At 44.0% G+C, this 15,585-nt stretch overlaps 1 protein-coding gene across 9 annotated transcripts in view; it reads right to left on the bottom strand.

Moving 5' to 3' along the window:
• Positions 1–15,585, bottom strand: part of SHISA6 (shisa family member 6) — a 262,969-nt gene that overhangs the window by 209,980 nt on the left and 37,404 nt on the right. For 4 of the 9 annotated variants that reach the window (XR_015147875.1, XM_086358833.1, XM_086358834.1 and 1 more), the window contains exon 4: positions 13,136–13,191. The exons of the other annotated variants lie outside the window; for them this stretch is intronic. Coding sequence is in view for 3 of the 4 variants with exons in the window: in XM_086358833.1 (XP_086214959.1) it covers positions 13,136–13,191 (56 nt within the window). In the remaining variant the exon portion in view is untranslated. The remainder of the gene's footprint in view (positions 1–13,135; positions 13,192–15,585) is intronic. 9 annotated transcript variants of the gene reach the window in all.

Here is a 15,585-nt window from a genome sequence, read left to right on the forward strand (position 1 = left end):
CTACCAACTTTAATCAAACGAATAGAAATAAATAAGGATAGATTTTAATAACATAAAATTAATGATTAATATATATAAAACTGAATAATATATATATAACTGAATCACTTTGCTGTATACCCGAAACATTGTAAATCAACTATACTTAATAAAGAATGAATTTTAAAATATTAAAAAAGGAAACTAGAATCCAGACTAATTTGAAACGGATAACATACTTTTGGCCAGATTGGTTTTATATGCCAAGAATGAAGACTATATCAACACTAATACATCATCATATTAACAAATCAGAGAAAAAAATAAGCAATTAAATAAATGTTTCCAGAAAGGCAACAAAATCAACATCCATTCTTAATTTTAAAATCAATCTTAATGAAAGGAAATTAAGATATACCTCTTTTCATGATAAAACGTATAATAATAAATATAATAAAAACATCTGTTAAATGCTTACTATTTGAAAGGTTCCATATTAAATGTTTACAATATTTAAAAAAATTTTCAGTTGAGATCGATTACAAACCAACAGCCACCATCAAGCAGAAATTAACCATGAATAGAGCCATTTCCACTCAAGTTAGAAGTGATGCCAACCACCCTAGTCATCATTTAGCCTTATTTTGGGGTGCTAGCCAGTGTGGTAGTTACACACGAAATAGAAACAAAAGGTGAGACAGCTTCCCTGGTGGTCCACTGGTTAGGATTCTGCGTTGCAATGCAGGGGACACCAGTCCAATCCCACAGCCTGTGGCTCAGCTAGAGTCCAGAAGCCACCACTACTGAGCCCAGATGCCCTTGAGCCCACACTCCACAAGAGAAGCAAGTGCACTGCGACCAGAGTAGCCCCCGCTCTCTACACCTAGAGAAAGCTCTCACGCAGCAATGAAGATCCAGAGCAGTCAAAAATAAATACATAAAACTTTTTAAAAAGAAAGAAAAATTAAGAATATTTAAAAGAAAGAGTCAAAATACCAGATGATGTGAATACAGATCTAGAAAATCCAAGAAGACTAATTGGGAGAAAAAAAAAAATCACTGAAACTAATAAGAAATTTCAGTCAGGTTGACAATTACCGAATAAATGTATAGTATTTATTCTGTAATTTATACCAGCAATAATTAGTTGGAGGATCAGGGAGAAAAAGAGAGAGGAGAAGGAAAGAAGTAAAAGCAATCCTATTCACCATTATGGAAAATTATATAAAATATATGGTCTTTTAAAAGAAGCGTGGGCAATGCAGATGAATAAAACTTACTATATTTCCTGAAGGACATGATATGGTTGTTCTTGGACAGGAATTCTTGGTATTATAATGCAAATTAATCTTTAAAATCTATTATAAAAATGCAATCAAAAATAAAAACCAGTTCTATTGCATTTTTATTTTTACAAAATAATTCTAAAGTTTATACAGAAGAATTAGAAAAACTTCAAGAACCATTAGACAGTCTCCTGTACTCTTCACCAGTTGAGTGAATGATTATTACGAACTAGAAGGAAATTTGACATTTTAAAATAAAAGACTTTAAAAACCTCCACAGCCTTTGACTCAGCAAGGACGCTTGTAGCAATTTATCCTAAGAAAATAATTAGAAAGCTATTAAAAAATCAAAGTTATTCACTGCAGCATTATTTGTAATAGTGAAAACAAGAAGACTATCATCTGTGGTCAGCACCAAGGTACCAGATGGATAAATGATGCTGTAGCTTTATGGAAAGGGTCTCTGCAGGTACAGAAGGAGATGTCCTATGTGGCTAGGTATTTGGTGATATTAGGCAGTACTGCTGATGTCTTTACATGAGGTAATGGTATTGCTGATCGCTTCTTAAGACTCCTTTTCTTTTAGACACTCAGTCCTAAATATTCACAGATGAAATACTTTTACATCTAGCATTTGCTTCATAATAATCTGATTAACAGTGGTTTTATGTGTGTGTGTGCATGTGTGTTGGGGTGGAGGGTAGTCAAGAAGCTAGGGATGAATGGGATTGGTGGTGAGTTGACAATTTTTAGAGCTAGGTGACGGTACATGGGGTTCATTGTATATATGGTTCTCTAGAGTCAGTGCTCTGTATTTGCAGGTTCTGCATCTTTGGATTCAACCAACCACAGACTGAAAGAGCTTTTTTAAATTCCAAAGGCAAAACATGAATTTGCCCTGTGTGGGTACCTATTTATATAGCATTTACACTGTATTCGGTATTAAAACTAACCTAGAGATGATTTAAAGTGTACGAGAGGATGTGTATAGGTTGTGCAAAAAAATACTACACTGTTTTATAAAAGAGACTTGAGCATACTCAGATTTTGATCTTTGAAGGGGTCCTAGAATCAGTCCCCAGATACCATGGGACGGTTATGCTTTTACATATGTTTGAAATTTTCCATAGCAAAAAAAAAAAAAAAGCTGTTAAAAATTATATTCTTCTTGCATACTTATTAATATGTAAAGATATTTATGATATATGGTGAAATGAAAATAACAGGTTTTGAAACACTGTAGAGTCTCATTTTAAAATTTCAGATATATATGCAAATAAAGACCAAAATATAAATCGGTGACTAGGAGTAAGATTATTTTTTCTTTTATTCACTGCATTTTCACATTTTTCTATAATGAAAATGTTTTACTTGAGTAATAAAAACTATTAAAGTAAAAGAAAAGAGAAAAATTCAACAGCAGCCATATCTATCAAGAGCACAGAATAGTCATGTTTGGCAGCTGAGGTTCCTGCACTCTCATAATAATAAACAATAGCCAAAATATTTATACTAGGCATTCAGGCTATCATCTCTTCTTTTCCATCATTCTAATAAGCACTTTCAAATTCTTTCTCCAGGATCCTGCTTGCAGTGGTATGTGCCGTGTTCTACGTTCTGAGAAGTTCCCAAATTCATGTCACCAAAGTGAATGAATTATGAAATTCTGGACACAACGTCCTGGGGTCCTATGGGATCTGAATAGACACTTTACCTTGTGAAAGAGCCTGTCCCCGGACTGGGTTCTGGTTCCTTTGAAGGGAAACTGATGTGAGTCTTCACTTTCATGGAAGAAAACCCTTCTTTGCCTCATCAGTAGTCTTTCCCTCTGACGGATATGATTTTCCCTGGAGATTTCCCAACAACATCCAGACACAGGACTGTGATAAAGGGCAGGATGACTGGAGTGCTAACTAGAGATATAAGTCAAAAGCCGTAGAGGAGTGGGAGGAGATAATGTGGATGAAGGGAGGAGTTGTATTCTAGAAGGCTTCCCAGAGGAAGTGGCATTTCAAGTAAGGCTTAGGAGAAGACAAGGACTCTACAGGTGGCTGAGAAGTAAAGAATCTACCTGCCAGTGCAGGAGACACAGAAGACATGCTTTGATCCCTGGGTAGGGAAGACCACCCTGGAGGAGGGCATGGCAACCCACTCTAGGATTCTTGCCTGGGAAATCCCATGGACAGAGGAAGCTGGTGGGCTGCAGTCCATGGGGTTGCAAAGAGTTGGACACAACTGAGAAAACATACAAAAAAAAGGATTCTACGGGTGGTCAAGTGGGAGAAGGGTTGTCCAAGCACAGGGAAGAAGCATAGATCTGTGTAAGCTCAGGATACTGGGATGTGTACCTTTTGTGCCTGTTCCTGAATCTTCAGTACAGAAGGATGCACACTTGTGCCTTGTCCCCTCGGCAGTGACAAGGCCTGGGCTGTGAAGCGTGGGGTGGGGGTGTGTGGTGAGGGGCGTGGTGAGCGGTGACCACCAGGGACCTCCCTTATTGAGGTGCACTTGTTCCCACGGAGGCTTTGAGAGGCACAGCTCAAGTTCAAGGATGCATCTCCCACCTACAGCCTCACCTCAACCTGACAAAGATACACACTCGGTCATGGTGTACCACCCTCTCTTTCATTCCAGTTGTCACTGCAACTGCCAGCTTCTACAAACCACCGAAGGGCCACTTTCCAGCCGCCCTCATCTCCATCTTGGCCACAGCTTTTTAAAATAGTAACAACAGACCCATGAAAGCCTGGGCCTGTGGGCTGCATGCACCCTGCAAAGGAAAGGGAGGTTCTTGGTCCATTGCCGTGTTGCTCTGTTGAGCTCTCATTAAATGTGTATTTATCAACCTGAATTAATTCCCCACCTAAAGCCAGTTGAAGTCATTTTTCAAAAAGCGTCCACATCATTATTTCAGACAAAGGAATGATCCCCCTCTTTCCTTGTTAAGATACATGCTTCTCCAACTGCAAAGGAAGAGCTGCTCTTCTCAGGGCATAGAGGGTGTGGTGGGGGGGGGGACATAGAGCATTGCCCCCTTGCCCCTGAATAGAGTTATTTGCAACAGGCTGAAGGGAAGGGATAAAATGGCAGCAACTCATGGAATCATCATGCCACTGCCTCCCAGCCTCGGGATGCGGAGTCTGTCCCCGTCTGTCTGGCACACCAAATGGGATGTGCAAACCTCATCCCACCTCAGACTTCTAACAACGCATCCATAGTTCCTCAGATCAAACTGTAATGAACAGATGCCTTAGCCACAGCGCCTTCTCTGTGAAGATTTACAGGTGCCTGTGTATGTGGGACTGTGTGTGAATCCGTGAAACCTGAAACCTGGGCAATATTTTCCAGGATATTCTTCCCTGTCGATTTCCTGTTGGCAAAATGCTACATGCGTTTGCAAAATTGGAGGAGGAAATGGCATCCCACTCCAGTATTCTTGCCTGGAGAATCCCATGGATCAAGGAGCCTGGCAGGCTACAGTCCATGGAGTCACGAAGAGTCAGATGTGACTGAGCTACTGAGCAAGCGTCTGCAAAATGGCACCAAGTCCAGTGTCCTGAGGTGAGTGGCAGGCCACTGAACCAGGTGGGTCAACCCAGGGCAGCATCTGCTCAGAGCCATGCCAACTGTGGTCAACAGAAGCAGAGGTGGAGCAGTGGGACAGAGCCCCGGACGAGAAGGACTAGGACTAACACATCATTCAATTTACGGGGTCTCAGTTTCCTCTCTTGAAGGATGCAGGTGATGGTATTCTATCTCATGACCTTTGTTGAGTTTAAATGGAACCACGTCAGTGAAACTGTAAAGTGCTATAGAAGAATAATACAGCAGTCACTAAAAACAAAAAAAATACTGCAGTCATAAAAAAAAAATGAATTTCAACAAATGTCTAAATTATTTTATTGCAGAGAGATTTGTTAAAGTGAGCACAGAACCAGAAGCCACTCCTCAAAGAGGGGGTCCCTTACAGGGGGAGCCTGTAAGAAGAAGGAAGAAAGTATACCCAAAAGATAGGGCAGATACTGGGACTTAGCCACTCAGTAGTCAATTTGCCTCTCTCCTTCTTTGTAACGAAACACACATTATTTAGGGCAGCAATATGTACAGCTAAATAACCATCACTGGTGTTGCCCTTCCCCCTTTTTGGAATGTAAATATAAAGGCTGACGCTGTGGCAGCCATCTTGCAATCATGAGGTCATAACCATAAGGTGAAGCAAAAAAATGGGAAGGGGAAGATGGGAACCATGTGGTTCTTAGGAGGCATTGCTGCACGGCTGAACCAACTCCAGAAAAGGCCTACCACTGGACTTCTGACTACGAAGAAAATCGACCTTTATTGTTTCAGCTGCAGTTGGTCAGTTTTCTGTTACCTGAAGCTGAACATAATCTCTAAAGATACAAATGCCTCTGCCCACTCTTTACTAGGTAAGAGTGCGTATATTTGAATGTGTGTTTATGTGTTGTTGTTGTTCTGAGGTGATGAAATGGAAGTCAGAGTTTTCTAATGGAAGATTTTCTGTGCAGAAGCACAAGAATTTCTGAGTGAAGAAAGCTTAGGAGAACTAAAGAGAACAGGGGAATAGCCACCCACCAAGAAACCCATAAAGCCAAAACTGCAAACCTCACATAAAGCTCAGGCTATAGAATTCTATAGATTATTTTCCACTATGCTTCCCCAAGAGCAATAGAAATATGAGATAAGTCTCCCCACAGTGAAGGACAAAATTGGAATTTTCTTATTAGCCACTAGAGTTTTATACTATTGAAATCCAAAATGGCACCTTGCTGCCATTATACAACCCTTCCTTATTCCAACAGAACGTAAGTGTTGAGCAGCTGCATTATTATATGACATCTTTGCATGCAACAAATGGTCTGAGTTCCCCAAGTGTGCTGCTAGGGTTACATGACTTGTGCAGTACCCGCTGACACCATTTGAAAGTGACTAGCTTCTTTTCCTTAATTCAGATTCCAAAGAACAATAAGCATGTGCCTGAGTTTATCCAGCATGAGGCTTCGGACTTACTTGGTTTTAATTCTGTTACAGACAAATAAGTGGTTGAGCTATAATCAGGGTGGAATGGAGAAGGAGAAATAACAACAGACCTTGAATCAGAAGACCTGAGTTCAATTTTGGGCTTTAATACCTATAGGCTGTGTGACGACAGACACATTAACTAAACCTTCTGAATCTCAGACAGGATCACCTGTCAGATGAAAAGAGTTACTTCTTCCTCAAAAGATTGACAAGATGATTAACTGATATGTATATACTTATATCTATACATACATACTTATATGTTTGCTTTTGAAGAGTGCTATATGAATGCAATGAATTTTATTACATATATTGTCTAAAAGGACAGTAAGTAACAGCTAACATTTTTGTGGGGACACCTTACAGAGTTCAATAACTCTGAGAAGTAGAAAGTTTTATCAAATGAAAAATTTGGAGATCTGGTTGGGAAAAACACCCCAGATCTTCGGCTTCAAATTCAATGATTTTTGCACACCAATTAGACTGTCCTGGAGCAAATCACATATAAACAGCAGGACTGCTTTTTAATGAAAATCTGTGTTGAGCTCTCCATTCTATAAGCTTGTAGAAGGTGGCTCTGGGGAAAACCAAAGCAAATGTCTAAATTCCAGTTTGTAGACTTGGAGTCTGAGTCAGGCAGCATCTCCTTGCAATGGCGCTCAGTGGGTGCCTCTCGGCTTGTGGGGTGGGGAGATGCTCAACCATTTCTGGCGCTAGGTCACAATGGTAAGCGTGCAGGGTGATGGGACATCAGCAAGACTGCATCTAATCCAAACCATCTGTCCTCTTCCCCTTCCCCTCTTCTACTTTCTACCTCAGTGAGTCACTTCTAGAACTCTACTTTGATGTTCAAAGTCTTGGTAAAAGGAGAACAAGAGAATCCAAAGAACACATCAGTGTAAGCTGATTACAGAATCAAGGGGGCAGGGGGAGACCTGCAGAGGCCAGTTGGCTGAATTTGGGGGAGTGTTATGAGAAAGGAAAGTGCTGGGGGAAGCAGCTTCTGACGATACACAAGGAACTAAGAGTGAGAAAGATAAAAGTTTTTAAATTTTTAAATTCTCTTAATTTTTAAAATTTGTTGTATGCCACAATTGTTTCATAGATCCCTTTTTCTTCCAAAAGACCAATTAAAGATTCTAATTACTTTTTAATTATGTTTAGGTATTTGACTGTTGCCTCTTTGAATGTTAACACCATGTCAAGACAGCTGGCTGGTCACTCTGGCTTTTTATGAATTCTATTTTGAGGATGTTCTAGGATCAGTCACTTGAACCAAGTTTTAAAACATCTTTTAGCCATGCTTGGTTGTCTCAAAAATAAATAATTATCTTATATCTATTAAAGAAATTGAACTTTTAATTTAAAATCTTCCTATAAAAAGTAAACAAAACCCCAGACTCAGATAACCTCATAAGGGGATTTTACAAAAATTTTTCCATAAAATCAAGGAGGGAAAACTTCGAAATACATTTTATGAGATGAGAATTAACACTGGAACCAAACCAAAATGACAAAGAAATAAAACTACAGATCAATATCTTTCAGGAGCAATGACACAAAATGTTCTTAATCAAATTTCAGCAAATCAAATTCAATAATATATAAAAATGATAAGAAATCATGATGACCAAGTAGGATTTATGCCAGGAATGCAAGGTTTTTTGAACATCGAAAAACCAATCAATGTAATTCACCATATTAACAAAGAAAAAAGCCATATATGATCACCTCAACAGATACAGAAGAAGATACAGAAATAAACACAAACCAATATCCATTCCTGATTTTAAAAAAACTTTCCACAACCTAGCAATTATAGGAAATTTTCTCAACTTGATAAAGGGCATCTTTGAAAAATGTAGCACACACATCACCATGTAAAAGGCTGAATTTTTTTCTCCTTAAGATCAAGAACAAAGTTTTACCACTTTCATTCAAAATTGCAAAAGGGGTCCTAGCCAGTGCAATAAGGCAAGAAAAGAAATAAAATGTATCTAATAAAAGAGAAGTAAAACTATATTATAGATGATATAATTATGTAGCAAATCCTACAGAGTCTATGAAAAAACTAATAAAACTAATGGGAATTTGCAAGTTCGCAGGGTACAAGAGCATTAGATAAAAGTCGATAGTATTTTTATATAGTAGCCACAAACAATCAAAAATAGAAACAGCCAGCTGTTTTAGAATGTGAGTTTAAATGTGAATGCAGACACCACTATCATCATGGTGTTCCCTTCAGGAATTGCCCTTAGGAAAATACTGGCATTCAAGGCCTCCACATTCTGTTTCCAACCTTCTTGTCTAATCTGCTTTCTTACTATCCATCCCAGTATGAGCATGGCAGGCCTAATCTCTGTCCCACGAAGGCCACTCTTTTCACCCTGATAAGAACCTTTCCTTAATCCACCCCAAGGGATTACCTTGGACGATCCCTCCCCAGGTTTTAGACCATCCAGGTCTTACCCACCCTTCAAGGACATAGTATCCACCACCTTCACACTGCCTCCTTAGACCATTTCAGTCTTTGGCACAGGGCCTGGTATGCAGTAGGCACTCACTAAAGCCTAGAGTAGCAATGAACTTGCAGCCTGCTCCTTTTTCTGTGAATGCCCCTACACGACTTATGCATATCCCTCAACACAGGCTGGTTTGTACGCTGTATTTCAATCTCTCTCTCCATAGGCCTAAGGGCAGCACCTTATTCCTAAGGATGGCAAGTGAACATTTCTTTAATCATAGTTTTGTGCAGGTTTTAAACTCTCATACTGCTATGTAACTCTTCATGGGTACACATCTTATTTACTTAGACTGTACGTTCTCCCTGGGCACAGTACACCATCATTCATTCCACAATGCCTGGAATCAGGTCAGGACTCAATTAATAATAGACGACTAAGTGTGATTAATGAATCTCTCGATATACCTGGAGTGCGTTTCAATCATAGCAAGCAATCATACATCCCAGAGCAAGTTTCCCCTCACAAAAAAACAAAAACCTGCAAGGTGCTTACGCAAATCTTTACACAGCAACAACATAAACAAAATTGTTACCAAGGCTGGCATCTTCAGTGGCTCCTACTTAAGAACGTTTACATGGAAGAACATCTCACTCCTTCTTAGAGAACGACGAGGTTTAGCGTGCTCAGCCAGCCCTTCGGACTCATGTGAGCCCACCGGCCTGAGGCTGCTGACCAGCCTCAGGCAAACCTTCACGGCTCTGAAGGTCATCCTGAGCTTCCTTCGCAGGAAAATCTAAGGAGCCAGGTGTTTGCCCAACAGCCCTGGGAGCATGATCCTGCCAATGAAAACTGAAAATACAGGTCACTGGCCTGGCCCCGTCTCTCTCTCTGTCCTGTGATGTTCTTGGTCTCCGTGACCTTAGGGCTGTGAATGAAAACTACTAGGAGGGCTGGACACAATGTTCGCCCAGGAGGGCTGGGAGAGCCTGTCTTTTCAAGCTCTTGGAACCACTCGGGGTGCTGCACGGCCGCGTCCAAGCTGTGTGATCTTGAGCAAGTTAGTCAGCCTTTCTGAGCTTCAACCCTGTCATCTGCAGGTGACGAGAATCCTATCACTGACTTCCAAGGATTTCTATCATACTGCTGCTTAGGAAAGTGGGTTCACGTGACCCAAACCACAGAGCTGCCTGCTCTGAAAGTCGTGGAAGGAAAAGTCTAACGTTATTATGTGACACTGATCCAAACTCCAACACTGACTCGATGGACGTGAGTCTGAGTGAACTCCGGGAGTTGGTGATGGACAGGGAAGCCTGGCGTGCTGCGATTCATGGGGTCGTGAAGAGTCGGACACAACTGAGCGACTGAACTGATCCAAACTCCATACCAATAATGCCAATGCTCTCCCACGATTTCTCACCAACCATCATGCCTGGACTGTGCTAGTGGCCTTATATTCATTGCCTCTTATCTCCACAAGGATCATGTTAGTGGCTTGGTCATGTCCGACTCTGCGACCCCACGGACTGTAGCCCGCCAAGGTCCTCTGTCCATGAAATTCCCCGGCAAGAACACTGGAGTGGGTTGTCATTTCCTCCCCTAGGGATCTTCCCAACCCAGGGATCAAACCTGGGTCTCCTTCATCACAGGTAGATTCTTTACCATGTGAGCCACTAGGGCATGCACACAAAGATCATTCCAGGAGATATTCTCATAGAGAGAAAAGCAAACAAAGGTCCAGAGAGGTTAAGCCACATCTCTGCTCAAGGTCACATAGCTCACCCACACTTCCCACTACAGGTATATGCTTCTCTGGTTGCCCTGGAGCTGAGACCATGACCTGATAGAGCTCTGCTACCCCTGACCTCACACCCACATCCTTTCCAAAGGGTTACAGGAAGTGTCTTTGCAGCAGCACCAGAAGGAGGAGTCAAGCTGGGGACCCAAACTGCTCCCTCTAGGAAGGGCTCCATAGCAAGCCTAAGACTCTGCCGCTTATAGTTTCTTTCCTTGGGACACACAGGACTGTTCCTCTTACCACCTCCCTGTAAAAAGACCCCAAACTGTGCCCCAGGTTCCCTATCCCAGAGCCACTTGGACCGCAGTGTCTTCTGTAGCCCTGGCCATCCACCTCCACCTGCTGCCCCGCCCCACCTTGCCTCCTCCGAGGCCCCACTTCCTTTCATCTAATTCTTATGGGGAAAGAAATGCCACATTTATTAAAGTGAAGGCTTATCTATTTCATCACAGATCTAAGCTGCAGTGATAAATCCCTAAGCTAAGCACACACAAAGGGAAATACAAAGCTTGAATACAGATCAGAATCGAGAAGCCAGGGAGAGGGGGGTAAGGGTGGGCTCAGACCCAGCTGCTGGCTACCTCCCTCTCCCACTCAGGGGTCTCCATCTCGAAGACACTGCTCCTGCCTCATCTCACGGGGAGGTGGCTGGGCCAGAGCAATGGCCACATCAATACACTTTTCTAGATAGTTCTGGCAAAGCCTCCACAAATGTTCTGTTTAGGAAGAATCAGCTTTGTTGCATCTGGTAAAACTCCTGAATCATCTAAATTGATTTTTGTCTCTTCATTCAGCAGGCACAGGCTAGGATGCAGGGTGCAGGAGAGCCCAGCGTTCCTGGGGGTGAAGGTGCGGGGGCCCCAAGGTGAACAGGACAGTGCCTTGGACCACAAGGAGCTCACACAGCTGGGGACACAGAGGTGGGGACGCTCCACAGAGGTTGCCTAGAATGTGTTGGCTTTGCTATCAGGGTAAAGTTCTGGATTCCTAATCAGAGTCCAAGTAAGGAAACGCAACCCCTTCAGAGCTTTGACACACTTCTACAGGGCTGCCCAGTGGCTTCACTTGCCCTGTGCACTTACAGTCCACTAATTGTTGATACTGTGGAAGCAGGGATGGTAGCCACGGTGATTAACTGCCCCTAATAGCTTTTTATACCGATGGTTTGTGGAAGAAAGCATCACACAGCTCCAGGTGCCATCCAAGCCATGCAATGACTCTGATCACTAGTTGTCCCCTCACAAACCATTCTTTAGTAAAAGAATTCCCATATTTTAACTGATCACCTGACCACCCAAAATAAAGACTACATTGGCTACCATGATGTAAGTGGGAATGGTATGGCAACTTCAAGCAAGCAGCCTCAAAAAAATGCAACATGATCTTCTTGGCCTTTACTTCCTCCTGATGCCTGGAATGCAGGCATGATGACATGAGCTGGAGCAGCCATCTTGAGCTATGATGTGGAAGCCACATGCTTAGAAAGCCAGAGCAATCAGATAAAAGAAGCTCCCTTATAACATAAAGCCAAACTATAACTGAGCTGATTTCTTTTATAGGAGAATATTGCTTTTGTATCAGAACTGTTATTTCAGGTGTTCTGCAGGTATACAACCACAATTGCTGCCTCCTGTCTAGTGTATTAAGTAAGAGAATTCATTGTGTCATTTATTCAAGAAATAGCTATTGAATGACTGCTAAGGACCAAGATATGTACACCATGAATACGGTAAGCAAAGCAGACATGTCCCTGTCCTTGAGGCACTTAAGGTCAGGGTCATTACTGATGCTGCTTAGTTACGATGAGATCAAGTGTTAGTCGCTCAGTTGTGTCCAACTCTTTGCGACCCCCTGTCAGGCTGCTCTGTCCATGGGATTCTCCAGGCAAAAATACTGGAGTGGGCTGCCATTTTCTTCTCCAGGGGATCTTCCCAACCCAGGGATTTAACCTGGGTCTTTTGCATTGCAGGCAGATACTTGACCATCTGAGCCACCAGGGATGGTGAGATAAATCTGGGGCTAAGTTCAGGTCTAGATCCCTGGGAGAAGAAAGTCTGTATATGGATGTATATCTATATATACTCTATGGAGTGTGTGAGTGTGTGTGTGCGTGTGTGTATACGAGAGACAGAAAGAAAGCCAGATTCTCTGACTTCCCTTATAACTGCTGGGGCAACATCCACTGGATAACTGGTCAGCCCAGCCCAGCTCAGCTCATCTGCCAACACTCAGATCCTTCCTATCTTTCCTTTGGGTAAGAGCTCTCAGCTCTTCATTCCAGGTCCTTGCACTGACCTGGCCATTCTCATTTGCTCTGGCCAAAATCTTTGACATCATCTATGATTCTTGCCTTCCCCGCCTACCTTCCGTATCATCCATTAGCAATGCTGTCATTTCTACTTTCAAATACATCACACACCCTCCTGGATCCTAGTATCGCAACAAAGCTGAATTGCATAAATCTAGTAGTTGTTTCATGGCAACCCATGAGAACATCCTTGAATTTAGAACATCCAGGGATAGAAGCACAGTGGGGAATGAAGAATCGTGATATCATATGTGCAACTTACTCTCACATGGTTCAGTTCTGAGGCTGCTGCTGGGGACAGTGAGGCTGACGGTGACCCTGACAATGGTGGGAATGATGATGGAGGTGAGGATGAAGACGGTGATGATGGAGGTGATGACGGTGACGGTGATGACGGTGAAGATGAGAAGAGGAGGAGGAGGAAAGACAGAGAGGCAGATGTCAACAACTGCTGAAGAGCATACAGGTGCTCACTGAATCATTCAATCACCTGAAAATTTTCCACTGGCTTAAAATTATTCAAGATACGACGTTCACAATAAATTAGCCGTGAGGCTGAGTCTTTCAAAGGTCCTCCTCTACCACCATCTTAGTCCAAGTCTCCATCTCTTTCTCATCTCCTCTGACTCCTCCCTCCATCCCTGCCCTTCCAGGGTCTATTCCGAGCAGAGCGATTCTGTAAAACACAAGTCAAATCACATCACTCCTCTGTTGCAATCCCCACGATGGCTCCCATCACACTCAGAACGAAACCCAAGATCCTCCTGTGGCCCACGGGGCCCCACCTCTCTGACTTCATCCACTGTCTTGTCTCTACCCCGGCTCTCTCCACCCCAGCCACTCTGGTCCTTCTGCTCCCCAGACACACCCGGCAGCACTCACTGCTGCCCAGCTCACGGTCACACGTGGCTTGTCCTCCACCATTCAGGTCTCTGCTTCAGTAATTCAACCAGTAATGAGGTCTCTTCTTCAAATTAGGCTTCTTTCCCCCCAACTCCCATCACTCACTACTCCCTTTTCCTGCCCTATTTCTCTCAAAGCACTTACCACTGCCATTTATGTTGTGTGTTTATGAGTTTCTTTTTTGTCTCTTCCATCTGAACGTAAGTGCTGTGCAACTTGGGACTTGGCTTTCTTCCCTCCCACATCCCTGGTGACTGGTACCCAGTGAAGGACTAAAGCTATTTGTTTATGAATGAAAGGGCCGGAGCATCTGAGTCCCACCCTGACCTCCCCTTTTCCTTCCTCCCAACGCGCTGCCAGGGGCCGTGATCCCCGTGCCTCTGGCTCTGTGAGCCTCTTATCTTAGACCCTCACAAGACCCCTTCCTGCAGGGTCCAACCCCCTACCCCATCCCCCAACATTAGCCCAACTGAGCCATATGGCACCTCCCCAGCAGGCACCCCCGCCCCTTCCCACATACCTCCTGCCCTCCAGGAACACAGCCCTTATGTTTAGAGAAGGAAAAAGAAGAGACTCCTGCTCAGAGCCAGCCTGCTCCGACGGCACACAGAGTTCCAGTTCCTCTGGCCTCGTACCCAGTTCCTTATCACCACTGCCTGCTTACAGAAAAGCCACACCAACTATTCCAAAGGCAGTGATCACCCTTAAGCAACCCTGCCTGCCAGGCTCTTGCTGCCCCCAGCTCACCGACCAGGAACACTCTCCACCATCCTGTTTAATCCCACCATCCTTCAAGGCACTGGCCCTAACCAGGCCCCTCCCTGAGAAGCTTCTGAACACATGGCTGATTCTGATGAGGCGTCTGTATGGCTGGTTATCTTTTCACTGTCTAGTCTGGTCTTTCTGCTCCTGGATTTAAGCTCCTGAGGCCAGTCTGTGTCTTATCCATTGCCTGGCTCAGCACATGATGGGTGCTTCACATCTAGGGATGGGTGGCTGGATATCATCTCCTCTTCCATCATCATTCTAAATATTCTTTACTGTGTTGAATGGGCTTGGAGCTCCTTGGGGGAAAAGAGCCCTGGCACCGGCCTGGAGAGAGGCTGGGCTCCCCTCACCCTAGGAGCTCTCACCCTTCGCGACCTTTGTGTCTGGCCATGCGCCCCCTCCCTCCAGGCCTGTGGCAGTTCGCCCTGCCTGCCTCGCACCTTCTTGCCCGTGTCCTCTCTGCACTGTGCTCAGACGGTCTTCGGTTTTGCCAACTCACCGCGGTCATTGTGAATTCTAACCCTGTCCGTAGCGCCTTCCCTCTCCCTGCACCTCGCTCTGGTAACAGCCGGAACGTATTTTAAATCCTCCTGCTTTCTGGGCGCAGTGAGTAATTAGAGGCCCAGCTCAGCGGCCCTGCTTGCTCCCTGGCCATATGGTGAGGTCAGGCCTCATCTGCCTCCCACACGGGCTGCCTCCCTGACCAGGCAGCCCAAGACCGTGCAGTTCCCAGGCAGGAGCAGGACCACGCCCTGGGGCTGGAAGGATGCGTCAGGCACAGCTGGCTTGACTAGGGTGAGGGTAGCTCCTTGGGCTTTTGGGGGGGCTCTGCTTCGGAGCACCCCCTCCCTTCTCAAGGCAACCCTGTGCTGGGAAAAGCCATCACCCACACCCCACCCAGGACTGGAACACAGCTCAGGACTCACTTTCTAAATGGCTTTAAATTTTGAAGCAGGAAAGAACTTTTCCGCTCATGACCTGTCCGGCCTTGAGGACAGATGGTGATCTGGCCAAGTCTGGGCTCTGACCCCAGGGTGCGGA

Source organism: Bos grunniens, chromosome 19, assembly GCF_055505025.1.
Source record: "Bos grunniens cultivar Pamir isolate PY7600 chromosome 19, Bosgru_T2T1.0, whole genome shotgun sequence".
In the NCBI taxonomy this organism is placed as follows: domain Eukaryota; kingdom Metazoa; phylum Chordata; class Mammalia; order Artiodactyla; family Bovidae; genus Bos; species Bos grunniens.